Raw genomic sequence first — 15671 nt, 5'->3', positions numbered from 1 at the left:
TGAATGAAACACGAGTGCTGATGACACATGGCACTCGAATGATCCTAAATAGAAATCAGTGACAGAATTGATGGAAGTTATCTAAACTTCCTCTAATTCTAAGAGTTAAATAGTGATCACATTGACACTCTGGACTGAGATGCTAACGAGGCTAGAAGTGTGAAACGTTGTGTATGTAACGTACAAAAACAGCAGTTTTATTTATCTTTTTGGGCATTTAAAAAAGCTGTCTCACAGACATTGTCTGCATGGCTCCAGAGTGGCAGAACTAGTTTATAGAGGAACTTTGTTCCAGATAAAACTTTGCATATGCACTGCAGCTCCAGCGCTTACTTTACATTTTCCAGCTGAGCCCTATGTAAGAGCATAACTGTAACTGTGTGATACTGAGCATTCAAAGGGTATTAGCCTGCCAGATCACACAAATTTAGTGTGATGATAGACTGAGCCCATTTGAGAATAGAAATCATAACTGTCCAGAAAACTGGGCATCGTGTGTCCTGCAGCCTACAAATACTTCCAGAAATGAAAACACACCTGACGGGCTCAACAGGGCCTGATTTGTGATTGTGTTCATATTTGAAAAGCACGGTGTGTTGGTGATACTTCATTTCCACATAGTTATCGTTGTCATCTTTTAAGTGGAAACACTCAACTCTGTCCTTTCAGACAGACTTGAGTCATTCTGGTGCATTATTGCAGCTTAAACCACAGAACCTGCTGCTACACCTGAATCACCTGGTAGAATTAAACAACTAGAATTAAACATACAATCTCAGTCCAAGTTAAAAAATATTGGTTTTTCTTTTCATTATTCCCGCTCACATTCTCAGCCTAGTCACATTCACATGTGGGACATTGGCAGGGTATAAAAATAATCGTATATTGGATATTTTCTTATGTTCTGTCCTTTAAAATTATATGAGGGAGCTGGGGATTTCTCTCTCTCTCTGCATGTGTGTGTGTGTGTGTGTGTGTGTGTGTGTGTGTGTGTGTGTGTGTGTGTGTGTGTGTGTGTGTGTGTGTGTGTGTGTGTGTGTGTGTGTGTGTGTGTGTGTGTGTGTGTGTGTGTGTGTGTGTGTCAAGACCTTAAAAAGGCCAAGGGCCATCCCTGTGCAGCCCCTCAATCCCTCCCGCCCCTCCTGGCCACGAAGCCCCTTTGTGTGTCCCTGCTTTCCGTTTTCAGTCTAACATCTGTATGCTAATGCAGCTGAATGGGAATAAACTGGAATCAGCCTGGGAGCGAGGGTGAGGGGTGGCTTCCCTGTGTGTGGACAGATATGGGTGGATAAAGTGATTTGGGAGAATTCAGCAGCAGGGAAGGGTTTGTGCTGAGCTTAGAGAGAAAAAGAAGAATTATTGGTTAACGGGGGAGCTTAGGAGGGAATGGATGGGCTTGGGCTGTTTCAAGGAGGTGTCCTAATAAGCAGATGGCTCTCATCAAATACCCTGAAATGCTCACAAAAATTAAACAGCAAACTTAGATAACTTAGAAGCATAAATACGTTTCACCTGTGATGCTGAGGCACAACTGTGTATTTTTAAGTTAAGAACGTTATTTGGCTGCTGGAACTGGACTGTGATTTCAGAGGAACTGAGGGTCTCATTAAGCAAACAAATGGCTCAAGTCAAAAATCCATGTGGGAGGTAGATTTGCTTAAGTCATGTTGCTTCAGTTGCTTGAGACCTGACATTTAAACACCAGTTACTAAAGTGCTTTCATAACACTGAGAAATGTATGTTGACGATGGTTCTCGGTATTTACTTAGACTGCACATGCAGTAGTAGTAGTAACCCTGTAAAGCTGTGACAAATGCAATTCTGCAGGCTTTACATTTTCACTGTCTTTAGAAGCTAGGGGCACATTGTCATTAAAGATGTTTGTCTGTCCACTATTTATCTTCTAAAACGGGAAAGTTTCCTTGAACTCATAAAAACTGGATTTAATATAACTTCTATATGATAAAAACAAAAGCGATATAGTAAAAAGATACAATTAACAGTGTATTTCATGTGGCATAAAACAAGTCTGTAAAAAGCTGTTGCTAAACTGGACACTGGAAGACTTCCTGGTGTCTTTAATGAGTATTCTTTTCCATTCATAAGTTGTAGGCTGTTAGCTATTTAGAATAATCAACTATTTCATCCATTTGTGTTATGATAATTTTTTCATCACAAAATGCAGTCAGGGCTGGACAAAAAAAATTAGCCCTTGTGACCCATCACTACCCCTCTCTCTCTCTCACTCTCTCACTCTCAGACTCAAAAGATTGCAGACTACAAACTTAACACACATCAATTCCAGTTCCAATTTTTCACCCCCAGAGTCCCTATATTTTGAAGCCTCTGCAGAATCAGAATCAAAATACTTTATTAATCCCTAAAGAAATGATGACAACCGGCATGCAGCCTGTTTCAGTTGCCCTGCCTTGATTCCATCTGATTCGTACCTCTGTAACAAAAAATCCTTAAGTAGTAGTATTTAAGATGCAAAACCTCTGAGGAACATTTCTAGCTATTAGCTTTAATAAACACAACAAAAAGTGCTTTTATAGCATTTGTTACTTTTCAGTATATTAAACAAAAGTTTCCCTAAAAGTTCGACCAAAACATGCTGAAATCCACGGCACTGAAAATAAAAAGGGACAAATAAAAGGTCACTGCTTTAGTGTCCACATTCCTTTATAACCCCAAGCATGTCAAAGTTCATAGTCATTTGTTCTCAGAGCCATCAGACTCTGGAGCTCAAACGGAGAAATCGATCCTCTAGTGTTCCTGTTTCTGTTTGTTTGTGTTATACCTCCTCACACATGACCTCCACAGAGAAGAAGCAAAGTTTTACTGCTTACTTAGAAATGCTTGAATGCTGGCCCCGGGTTATTCGTTAGACCTGGCACACTCTGGTCAGTGGGCCAACAGCTTTAAGTGGCCCCAAGATTCAGAGTTGCAGGACTGTCCAGTTTTTACTAAGTTGCACATTGGAAACTTTGGAACAGCCCCCTCAAGTACTCAGTAGTTTAAATGCATCACAAACAACATCTTTAGTAGGATTCTATTCATTTTAGCTGTATGTGCCTAATAAATGACGACTAAGTGAACATGTTTGAAGCAAGTATTCATTTCTACCCGTAGACATAAACTCAACACACAACATTAAGCTTGAAGAGTGTTTTGGCAGCTCCCTCTACAGGTCCTCTTGCATTTTTCAAGATGTTAGGAACTGCCAGTATCTGTAGGCATTACTAACCAGTACAGATATTTTGGTGAATGCATTTTAATACAAATCATTTTAGCCAACAAATATCAAACCTGTACCCATAGTGTGGTAAACATACTGAGCTTGAAATCGGGAATTAGGATTCATTTACTATTCTTAAACTCTACAGCTACAACAGCATTCACGAGACAAAAAAACGTCCTGAATTACAAATCATATATCTCAAGGTTTCCATGGTTATCTTTGTTGGTAGCGTTTTAAAATGAAGAAAGGGCAGCTGGCAGCAGATACTTAATTTCCACATTCAAGTCTGCAAAAGTGAAATGGAGAGACTTACAGGATGAGATGTAGAGAGGCAGTGCCATCTAGTGTACGCTTTAGTGAGGTACAAAATTATATGAGAGAGTTGGGGATCCTCTGTGTGTGCGTCATAAAAACGCAATCATTCATCTTCCAACTGTATCTTTCTGTTCTGGCTTTAGAATCATAGGTTGTTTACTGATCTGTACTTTGGGAGTCATACTGTTGTGATACTGGGGAGAAAAGGGTGAGGTTTGATAGACTAAACCCTTACACACATAACTTGAAAAACCTAAAGAGTGTGTGAGACTGCTAGCTGTGTTGTTCAGCAATAAACGTATCTACAAATGTGTTAGTAAAGAGTGACTTGTACTTCTGTCCCATTAAGCAACGGTTTAACAAATTTCACTGCAAACTATAGAAGGAATCTGGATTTAAATAGAACATAGTAGTGCAGGAAACACTAGTATAAGGTGTCTATGGAACAAATCTCCTTCAGCATTCAAAATGACCAAAGTGAGGCCTACAGGCCTGTTGTGTTTAGGGAAAAAATAGCTAAATACACTGAGACTGCTCCACATTGTTAGTGAGTTAATCCTGGATATCTGTAGGTTTGTCAAACTTGGAGTGAACAAAAGCAGAAAAAACAGTAAAAGATGCAGACAGTGAAAGTCTGGTTTATTTCATGAACACAGTGAAACATTTTACAGTCCGTAGAGCAAAGCAGCATACATGATAAATAGATACACATAACACGGACGGTGAGAAGTAAAACTCATCGTCTTACCACGTGTTATATTCTGTAAACTTAAAATAACCACAGAAATTAGAGTTTAGTGTTTTAAAGTCACCTATTAAAAACATGAGTCAACATTACTGAAGTGACACTTTAACGATGCTTCATATCACCGTGTTTATGATGATAAAACATGTTCTCTCATTAGCAGATGTCTGCGCTGTCACTTGTCATGAAAATGTCCTGAGCCTGGGTTCAAGCTTCCTCTTCAATTACCATTGATCATTAATAGGACGCACAAAAGATTTGTCGCATTATCCCCATAAACAAAATGCTTTTATAGAAATCATTGTGACACAAATATTTAGATTCTTGATTCACAATGTGCCTGAACTCAAAATCTTTAGTTTCATAATTTTAACATAATCTAACCCAAAAAGTATTGGAGTTCGTTTATCAAAATTGAAATGGAAAAAGTGTATGTTTGTGTGGTCTCTTAAGATGATCCCAACCAAGAGTTTTTAGAGGTGAAGAACCAGCAGTCTACATCTCCACCATGTTTGATTTTACCAACGTGCTGCAGGTACAGTGACATTTGCTTTCTTGCTTTCAGAAGACAGAAGAAAATAGATTTTTGAAACTTGTTTTCTAAAGTATGCAGACCATGACAGGAAGAAATAAAAACAGAAAATGTATCTTTTTCCCAGTATTCCTTACAGTTATAATAATGATAAGCAAGACTTTTCTGCCTGCCTTGCATATTAATACTTACAGTTGTCTGAACCTTCTCAAATATCTGTGTTGGATTGTAGCTGGTACAGAGTCTTGAGATGCTGCAGTTACTGGGAGTGAACAGAGTGGTTGTCTATAAAACCAGCTGCAGTCCTGAAACGCAACGAATACTGGACTACTACACACAAAAAGGTGGAGTATGGTATAATTTTCTGTCTGAGTGTGTCTTTCCTTATGACCTCACATCACCAGCTAAAGGCATTTTCCCACAGTGAACACTGAGTGAAGTTGCCAAACACCCTGAACTTCCTTCCTTCAGCTAATCACAACTAATGTTTTGTGATCAAAACATACACTAGTTTACTATAGTTTCCTCTATAAATCACTCCAGTTTGTACTGGATTTGGACTTCTCCAGGCAACTTCAGGATTAGCCTGGAGTTTTCAGTACTATGATAATGGTTCGTGTTTAAACAAGGAATATCAATATGGCATCATAGACAGGAAACCTAACCTTCTCAGGGGCAGATCATTTTTAGGATAAGAGATCAACAAGAGGTTAAGTGTGAAATCATTACTGACCAATCAATTCTTTTGAAAATGACATCATATTAAACATGTTAACCTGGGTCGTTTGGCTCTTGGCAGAGGTGGTCGCGTCTTTCTCCCTCATCTTTCCTGCTTGGCTTCTCTTGTCCTTGTCTAGTCTTGTCTAACTCAAAGAGACTCTCTCTGTCTTGTTCTCTAACCAAGAAATTACGGATTTGATCAATTGGTCTCTTGATGCAATTGACATCCTCTTCTCAATGAGAACCCTGGGCAGGCTGAATGGAGGGCGTTGAAGACATCTACCTATTCAGAACCATGATAACGGGGTTCTTGCTGATTGGAGCTGGCACGGCCCTGGTTTACTGACGACTAATGGAAACGGTTACAGCTGCTCAAAATCCCATAAGGCCGGCTGGATTGATGCCGTGGGTAGAGCCACAAGTACTCAGACAGTGTTTATTGAACGCAATATGGATAAAATCATAGAGAAGCTTGCGACTCCGCAACGGGAAATTGATAGATCTGTGGACCAATGATGGAACTGGAATGCAGAAACCAAACCCGAACAACCACTATCTTTAGGTGGCCTCCCCTAACCAGCTGGAAGCTCCAGGGCCAAAGCTGGAACAACAAATTCTCCCAGATAACAAGACGGTGTATGACTCTCTGCCCTTTCCTCCTACTTCTTCAAGATCACCTGCGTCGGCTTGGGGATTGTCGACTTTTGTTTAAAACTGGTGAAAGGACACTCTCTCTCGAGTTGGACACACACACACATGCACATGTACTCAGACACAGATATACAAATTCCCCCCATCTAAAGTTTTGGTCTTTGTCTGACACACATCAATAGAAGCAGCTGTAAAACCTGATGTTTATTTTATTTTATTTATGTATTTATTTATTTATTTATTTATCTAATGCTGGCTATAAACATTTTCATAACAATTGTATTGTTTTATAAAACTTGATATATAATTCTAAAACAGGATACAAATTTGTACTTATAGATCTATCAAATTTGCAAGTTTGTATTGTTTATGTGCTCTCAGACCATCAAACACCATCAGGGCTGCAGCTGAAATGAGTGAAAGTTAAAACTGTCTTACACATTTTGTCAGATTCTCCCGTGTCTTTATGTTCATGTTTCCACGTTTCCAGATTTTCACTGTTTATGCAAGTGAGTCATCTTGACTTGCTGTGTATTACAGAGACCTGGAACTGTTTGGTGGTCTCAGTATTAAGACTGCATGAGCTCTCACAGGATCCTTCCGTGGCCAATGCTCACAAACTGGATTTATACTTAATATTGGTTTCTCTAATGTTTAATGGAAACATTAAAAATGACTAAAACTAAGTACCTAAAAGAACTGATAGTTCTCTGTGGATTTATGTATTTTTTATTTTTTTGTTTCACACATGGTACAGCAGTAATTCATTTCCTATACACAACCTTCCTTTCAATTAACAACAGAGCCTTTCACTTAGTCACACAGACCAGTTCTAATATTGGAAACCTTTATGAAAACTAGCATTCATTCTTGGATCATGTTTGAGAGCAACAGATGAGAGTCTGTTTTGTCTGTTTTTAGTGCAGCCAAAACCTTAGGTTGTTTTAATGAGATCATTAAGTTTTTGCGTTGGGTTGTTTCTTAGCCTGCTGCTGCTCCAGGTTGTTTATTACTCTAGTCTTATTCACTGAGACAAAAAAAAATAGGTAATGTTTTGTTTTCATGTGTCTGCTTCACCATAAAGATCCAGAATGCATTTCACCAGTTCAATGATTTCAGTTTGAGGTTGGAGTTGCAGTAATTGTAATGTCTAGTTTTAATTACTGACATTGAACTGCTTCCAATGTTTTTTTTTCTCAGGTTTACTGGAGGTGATTCCTTGGTCTCTGTCCAGATATGTGAACGTGTCTCGTGGCTGGCTGCCTGTACATGGTCCCGGTGAACTTCACTACTTTGGTCAGATTCCTGCTCTCAATGACTGCCTTTACAGATACATGTACCAGTCCAGATATGTGGCTCTACATGATATAGATGAGCTCATACTGCCCCAGAAAGTCATCAGGTATGTGTGTGTATTTTCATGGTTTATTATGAAGATGGAAAATATGTGCAGTGATATACTAAAACATGTGCTGCAAACATACATGGAGATACAAAATATAAGACAAAACAAGAACAGTTTGCATGATTAGAGAGGTCAATGAGGTTGAAAGTCAATATTTATAATTTTTTAGTAGTCTTTAGTAATAGTTCTCCAGGCTTCTTGAAGGACATTCAAAGCTCTTCTTTGGATGTTTGCTGCCTTTCATTTTGTCCTCTGTCAGGATAATCCCCTAACCCTGGTGGTCCCCGTTTCATAGCGTCGTCACGTTTTTGACTCAGTGCACGTTCTATCACATCTGGGGTTCCGGGCCTTTGTTAAATTGGTCAGCTTCAAGTTTGTTTGGCCAGGCCTTCGCAGGTCTGTTAGTGAATGGACTGCAGCGTGCGTTCCATGCCAGCATGCAAAGGTCCATAGGCACACCAAGGCACCCTTTGAACCATTTCTCATCCCTGGCAAATGTTTTTGATCATGTGCATGTTGATCTCGTGGTTCCTCTACCACAGTCACAGGGTTTCACATACCTTTTGACCATGGTTGATGGGACCACCTGGTGAACAGAGGTGCTCCCCCTGATATCCACAACTGCAGCGGTGCTTCCGTATTTCCCTGTCTCAGGTTTTTATGTTTCATGTTCCAGGTTTCTAGTCACAGGCTTTTTGTTCCTTTATATCAGGGGTAGGCAACTACAGGCCTCGAGTGCCGGTGTCCTGGAGGTTTTAGATGTGTCCATGATCCATCACAGCTGATTTAAAGGGCTAAATGACTCCTCAGCATTTCTTGAAGTTCTCCAGAGGCCTGGTAATGAACTAATCATTGGATTCAGGTGTGTTAACCCAGGGTGCGATCTAAAACCTGCAGGATACCGGCACTCGAGGCCTGGAGTTGCCTACCCCTGCTTTATATTATTATTTTGTACCTGCTCCCATCATTAACTGATCATTAACTAATAAAAGATTCTTATTGAACGATTTTATGTATTGAAAAAAAATTCGGAAACCTGATGATCTGGCTTTGACTTTTTATGCCTCATCAAGCTTTGCCTTAATCGTCAGTTCTTTATCAGTCAGCATCAGACATCCAGTCATCTCAAAACCGGTTCTCTTGTTGTTCAGTCAATGTTGAACATTTTTCTTCATTTGAACTTCAGCTTATTAAAGTTAGGAATAAGTGATTTTTATTTTGAAAGTACAACAAATAAATAAAATTTGTTCTCTTATATTTCTTTTATACAACACTTTGGTCAGCTATTTATCTTTTTTTTCTTTGATAGGAATGATATATATCTTGCTTTATAAATTTGAAGTCTGCAGTATGTATATACGATGTAGAAAGGAGTAAAAACAAAGAAAAACCATTAAATAAGAAGGTGTGTCCTGTTGGTGTGTATTGATGACAATGTCAGCCAAAATTTGGATTCATGACACCAATAGTAAGTTAGTAGACTTGCCTAAACGATTCCCAGGTTAGTGAAATAACAAACAAACAAACATTAAAAGTAGAAGGTCAAGTCCAAGGTTTGGTGCTGAAATATGGGAAAATCCAAAGAAAAACTTTGAGAGATCACTTAAGATCACTTAGAGATCACTTAAAACACATTATTGAAATTGTTTTCAACTTTCCTGCTGTGGTTAGTCATCCTTTAATTGCTTGTGTACTGTTCAAGTGGTTTTACATGTTATAACTATCTTGTTATTCTGTTGCCAGCTGGGTAGAGTTGTTGCCGCTGCTGGAGAACCAATATGGTGCCAACAAGTGCTACATGTTTGAAAATAACGTGTTCCCCATCAATGTCATGTTGGCTCCTCCAGCATCCCAAAGTCTGCCACCACAGACTGACTGGAAGAATGTCACTGGTGTGAACATTTTGGCTCACCTGTACCAAGAACCAATCATTGAGGAGACTCATTACTCTAACTTCAAGATCATTGTCAACCCTCGAGCAGTGTTTGCAACAACTGTTCATGGGGTTCTGAAGTCACAGCACGGCTGCTCCTGGATTGACAGGAACATAGCACGGATGTACCACACAAGGTAAATTAGTTAAACAATTCCTCATCATTAGTTGCTACAAAAACCAGCAAAAATTGTGCTCAATCCCATGATAGTCTGTTTCCCTTTTAATGCTATTCTGCTGTGCTTCACTGGATAAACCCATTATTAAATCTGTTTGTTTACCACACTAATATTTCTTTCACCTTCCTCTCTTTATCAACAGATTCATGTTTTTGTTCCTGAGCAGTGACTTTTAATTTATTAAACACTTAGTTCCTTTTGTTCTGAATATTGTGGATATTATTTATACATTTTACAGATTTCACCCTTGTGCATTAAGATCTATTGTTTCTTTAGTCTTTCTGGGGTCAGAAAGAATTTATAACGGTAGCCAAACAAGGACACTCACCGAGTTCCAGGAGGATTTGATGAAAATTGTAAAGAATGTATTTACAAATTATTTACAAATTGTGCTTTATACAAAACAATTGTCTAAATAAAAATTACTTATTTATCACTGTGTTTTTACCTGTAAGATATACTTCCAACAGCATCTTTGCTAGCACGTAATTTTTAGATATTTTTATTCTGAATCTTTTGTCTCTCTTATAATGTATTAAGCACATACAAACCTGTTTCATACTTCTTCTTTTTTTTTGCAGATTTCCGAGACAACCCAACCTGGCAAAAGACAAGCTGATTTATGATGGCAGACTGCTGAGCTACAGCGCCCACTTCACACCAGCTGTGAACAAAGTGCTCAGAGAGACTGGATTCCTACCAGAGCACAGCACACAATAGGCTTGGTGCATAGCTAACTCCCTTTGAGAAACAGCTGCTTAAATAAGTGTTGAGACGGGACTTCTCAGGAACTCTTTAAAGGGGGGGATTTCCTCCGCTCCATGGTAGACAACATCTCCGGTATTTGATACCGGTTACACTTCAGGACGCGGATAATGCCAAGCAAAACAGACAAACAGAACAATTACCTGGATTGGCATCATGTCTGGAGATGCGGGATTTTTTTTTTTTACCTTGGCCTGTCATACAAGACCACAGTTCCACAGCCAGGGGTACCGGGAGACTACGTCCTTATTCCAGGTGTCTGCTGTCAATTCCCTGTCAATCAGCTGCTGATGACATCAGCCTGTCACCTCTGCTTCAGATCGCTCTCCTAAACGCTCGCTCCATAGCCAACAAATCATTTGTACTGAATAACTTTTTTAGCAGTAATAGTCTGGACTTTATGTTTCTCACGGAATCAATAATGAACTCTGCCTGGTCGGCTGTCACTTCATCGGTACTCTGCGTTTGGACTGTTGTGGTGGTGGTCTGGTCACTGTTCACCAGTGATGGGAATAACGGCGTTACAAGTAACGCCGTTACTTGTAACAGCGTTACCTACGGCATTACTTTTTTTATAGTGGACAGAAATATTTGGAGTGGCACAAATAATTTGTGGCATCTTATTGAATGCAGAACAGCTGATTGTTCTGTAAATAGTTTGAAGTGGTTATTTAAAAAAATCAAGGTAAAAGGTAAATGGATGCAAATAACTTTGTCGTTTGCAAAACTTGTGTATAGGATTTTAAAATTGACAATTTATATTTACATTTAAAGTTATGAAACATGATTCATTAAACATGTTTGTGGTTGTTACAGTAAAAAAAACGTTTTCTACTCTGATTTTATGTTTTTTTGTCTGATTTTAGATCAATTGTGTTAATACAGTCCATAAAAATGAAAACATGACTGTAAATTCAGACACGTGAGGTTGTGCTGAAAAGGAAGATACCAAACGAGGCAAATAAATAGTTTTTAAAGGTGAAATGTGGAGGGAAAACCAAAAGTAGTTAAAAATGGCCGATTATACCCTGGACCCCAGAGGGTTAAACGTTTTTTTTTTTTTAAAGTAACGCAATAGTTACTTCAAGTAATTAATTACTTTTAGAATCTTGTAACTCAGTTACTAACTTAGTTACTTTTTTGAAGAAGTAACTAGTAACTATAATTAATTACTTTTTCAAAGTAACTTGCCCAACACTGCTGTTCACTGGGACAGTTTTGCTTGCAGAGCTATGGACTCCTCCTCCTTCCTTTGAGTCACGGCTTCTTAAAGTTGGTTCATCAGATATGTTTTATTGTGTTTTAATTTACTGCCCTCCCGGCCCCGCTGGTGTTTTTATTCAAGATTTTACAGACTTTTTAGAATAATAATTATTGTTCTGCCCTCGCACTTAACTAGGCAGACAGACAACCATCATCCCATGTAGAAAAACCACACCGTTGTTCCTTTCTGGTGGATTTATTTGATTGGATGCATAGCATGGCTTTGTTGAAATACATGAATGGATGAATGGTAAAACTGTAAACAAACACAAAATATCCCATGTGAGCTAATATAAGCAAACATTCTTACAATTAGAAGATACTATGACCTGTTACTATGCAAAGCAAAGCAGAACGAAACAAGCTAACAAGCTAACGTTAGCGGTTAGCTAGCGCTAATTAGCGTTTAGGCTAATGACTAATAAAGCACAACATTGAGTCAATTTACCTTCTCAAAATATCACAAACAACACACGGCAGTTAGTGCTAAACATTCACCGGTAAAACACAACATTACTGCCAACTTACAGACTGTGCTGGCTTAAGAGGCAGCATAGGCAGGCACAGGAGTAGCAAACTGTCCTTCTCCCGTTAGACAGGAAGTAATGAGAAGTAGCACTTCCGGTAGAATGTCAAAATAAAATGAACAGTGTGCCAGAAACGAATAAAGATTGCATGAACTTGTATAACACTACATAACGTGAGTGGTGACTCTTAAGGAGCCAGAACAATTATAATGTGTACTTTATTGATCCCCGTGGGGAAATTACTCTTTCTGCTCTAGTCTTTTCCCATTTACTTAGTGAAGCAGTGGGCAGCCACAAATCAGGCACCCAGGGAGCAGTGTGTAGGGACGGTACCTTGCTCAGGGATACCTCAGGGTAGTGGATTCGAACCCCTGACCTTCCAATCATGGGGCGACCACACTACCTACTGAGCTTACATTATTAAACTAGAGAAGGTCTGAATGATTGGGGATTTCAACCTGCACGTGGATGATCTTAGCTGTAGCACGGCCTCTGACTTTCTATCCATTACAGACTCTTTTAATTTTATTCAGCATGTCTCTGGACCCACCCATGTTAAAGGCCACACCTTGGACCTTGTGTTTTCTCTTGGCTTAGACATAACTAATGTCTGTGTTAAGGACGTACAAGTGAGTGACCATTCCTGTGTTATTTTTAATCTTAGCTTCCCTCTGTACACACCACCTTCTAATCTCATGTTCCGTAAGCGGTGTCACAGTGTTTTAACAATCACTGCTTGGAGATTTTAAATTCAGTGGCACCTATGAAATCTGTCATTGCTGCCCCAAAAAGAGCTCATCCATGGATAAATGATGACATAAGGAAGGTCAAAATAATCTGTAGGAAAGTAGAACGCCTTTGGAAATCAACCAAACTCGAAGTTCACAGGCTCCACCTTAGGGAACTTTGGGTTTCCCTACATGAAACCATAAAAACAGCCAGATCAGGATATTTTTCTCAGTTAATCTCATCAAGCAAGAGAAATTTCAAGGCACTGTTTAACTCCATAAACTCTATTGTTTCCCCCGTGGTCCACCCAGTACCCGTGACCTCCATATCTGAGAGTGATGACTTTCTGAATTTCTTTGTGGATAAAGTTGATAATGTCCGTATGAGCATTGGTTCTTCAATACTGTCTGTTTGTGTCTCTGGGCCACCTCCCCCTCATTTACTGTCAGTGTTTAACCCAATGACCATACATGACCTTTCACTCCTGCTGGATAAAATGAAAATTACCACTTGTGCAAATGACATTCTACCTGCTGGGCTGTTTAAAAATGCTCTCTCAGTCATTGGCCCCTCTATTGTAGAGATATGCAATGCCTCTCTTTCAACAGGTGTGGTCCATAGGTTCTGTAAGCATGCTGTTGTTGAGCTGATATTAAAAAAAGAGCAGTTTGGATCCAACTCAGCTTAAGAATTATAGGCCTATCTCTAAGCTCCCATTACTGTCGAAAATTCTGGAAAAAGTAGTTGCAGATCAACTTACTTCTATTTTAGAAAAACATGAAATCTATGACAAATTTCAGTCAGGTTTCCGTAAAAGTCACTCAACAGAAACCACATTACTTAAAGTCTCTAGTGACATTATCATGTTACTCCGGAGCATCCTCAGTCATGGTTTTGTTGGACTTGACATCTGCCTTTGACACCATTGATATCTCTAATCAAACAGCATCTTGGTTCTCTTGGCTCATCTGTTCACCTGAGCATCAGGTACCTTGGTGTGATCTTTGATTCTGCCATGTCCCGAGAACAATACTCTCGACAGTTAATTAGGAACTGCCTTTTTCAGCTAAGAAACATCTCCAAACTTCGAACTTTGCTGTCTAAATCTGCGTTAGAAATGGTTATTCATGCTTTTATATCATCTCGCTTAGATTATTGTAACAGCCTTTTCTTTGTTTAAGCAAAAGGAATCTGGACCGTCTCCAGTCAGTCCAGAATGCTGCTGCAAGGCTTTTAACTTAGACACGAAAAAGAGAGCACATTACACCAGTTTTACATTCATTACACTGGCTTCCAGTACATTTTAGAATTCATTTTAAAATCTTGGTACTGACTTTTAAAGCTTTGAATTGTGATGCCCCTGCCTACATTTCTGATCTGTTAGAACCCCACGCTCCCTCTCGCAGCCTGAGATCATCTCATCAAAGGCTGTTGGTAGTCCCCCAAACACGTTTTAAAACCAGAGGAGAAAGATCTTTTAGAGCGGTGGACCCCAGGTTGTGGAATGCTCTCCCTCCATCATTACGTTGCCTTGATTGTATTTATTCTTTGAAAAAGCAGCTTAAGACTCATTTGTTTAGATTGGCTTTTAATTAGCTTTGTGCTGTATGTTTGATTGTGCTGGGGGGGTTGATTGTTTGTTTTTTGTTTGTTTGTTTTTTATGTATTTCTTTTTTTATATTACTGTGAACCACTTTGTGGTTTTTATCCTGTGAAGAGTGCTATATAGATGAATTGAACTGAATTAAATTGAATTGAATTGAATTGAATAAAGATTTACCTGAGCATTGTTAGGATTGATTGATTGATTGATTGATTGATTGATTGAATCTTTATTTTGAATATGTTGAAGAAGTTAAACAACATGAAAATAAAAAGAGACAAACGAACAAAGCAAAACAGAAGGAAAACGAGCACCCACAACTACGAATAACTTTCATGTTCAAAAAGGAGCAGGAGGAAGCATGCGCTTATTCAATCCCACCCCCTTTCCACTATCTAGTAATCAATATGTTTTTTAATGTATTAATTATATGTGTATCTATCTATATACATATACATATGTACATACACATATACATACATATACAAATATTCAATAACCCCAGTAACACCTCAAAGGATACACAACCTACAGATATATATACCCATACCAACATACCCGTGCACCTGCACACACACACACACACATCAGCCTTGTGAAAATATTGGACAAGAACTCCCTATCAAATCTCTACCTCCTCCCTGTACCCTGCAAAAATCATTCCCTTGAACTGCTTTTTAAACTGCGCCATGCTCGGACTTTGCTTCATATCTTTATTAAGTCTGTTCCACAGCTTCACTCCACACACAGAGATGCAAAAACTTTTTAATGCTGTACAGATACAATGATGTTTTAAATTTAATTCCCCCCTCAAATTGTATCCCGTTCCCTTTTAGAAAACAACTTTATGATATTGTCAGGAAGTAGGTTGTTTATTGCTTTATATATAATTTGTGCAGTGAGAAAATGATCCAGATCTGTCAATTTTAGTGCTTTTGATTTTAAGAATAGTGGATTTGTGTGATCTCTGTAATGTGTTGAAAATTTTTGATTTTTCTACTAAATAAAGATGTTTTAATTATTTTATATGCACGCTGCAAATGTGCTCATATGAGTTGGCACT

General features: G+C 38.8%; 1 protein-coding gene across 1 annotated transcript; it reads left to right on the top strand.

Annotated features, from left to right (window-relative positions):
• The first annotated feature begins 4797 nt into the window (after nt 1-4797).
• Nucleotides 4798-10688, top strand: si:zfos-464b6.2. Its single transcript, XM_005937964.3, has 5 exons — nt 4798-4836; nt 5066-5177; nt 7405-7606; nt 9353-9679; nt 10303-10688. The coding sequence occupies exons 1-5, from the start codon at nt 4810-4812 to the stop codon at nt 10439-10441; spliced, it is 807 nt and encodes a 268-aa protein (XP_005938026.3). The 5' UTR covers nt 4798-4809; the 3' UTR covers nt 10442-10688.
• The last annotated feature ends 4983 nt before the right edge of the window (nt 10689-15671 follow it).

Source organism: Haplochromis burtoni, unplaced genomic scaffold (genome assembly GCF_018398535.1).
Source record: "Haplochromis burtoni strain Fernald_Lab_line unplaced genomic scaffold, NCSU_Asbu1 Contig_238, whole genome shotgun sequence".
Classification (NCBI taxonomy): Eukaryota; Metazoa; Chordata; class Actinopteri; order Cichliformes; family Cichlidae; genus Haplochromis; species Haplochromis burtoni.
This window is presented reverse-complemented; position numbering and strand designations above follow the sequence as displayed.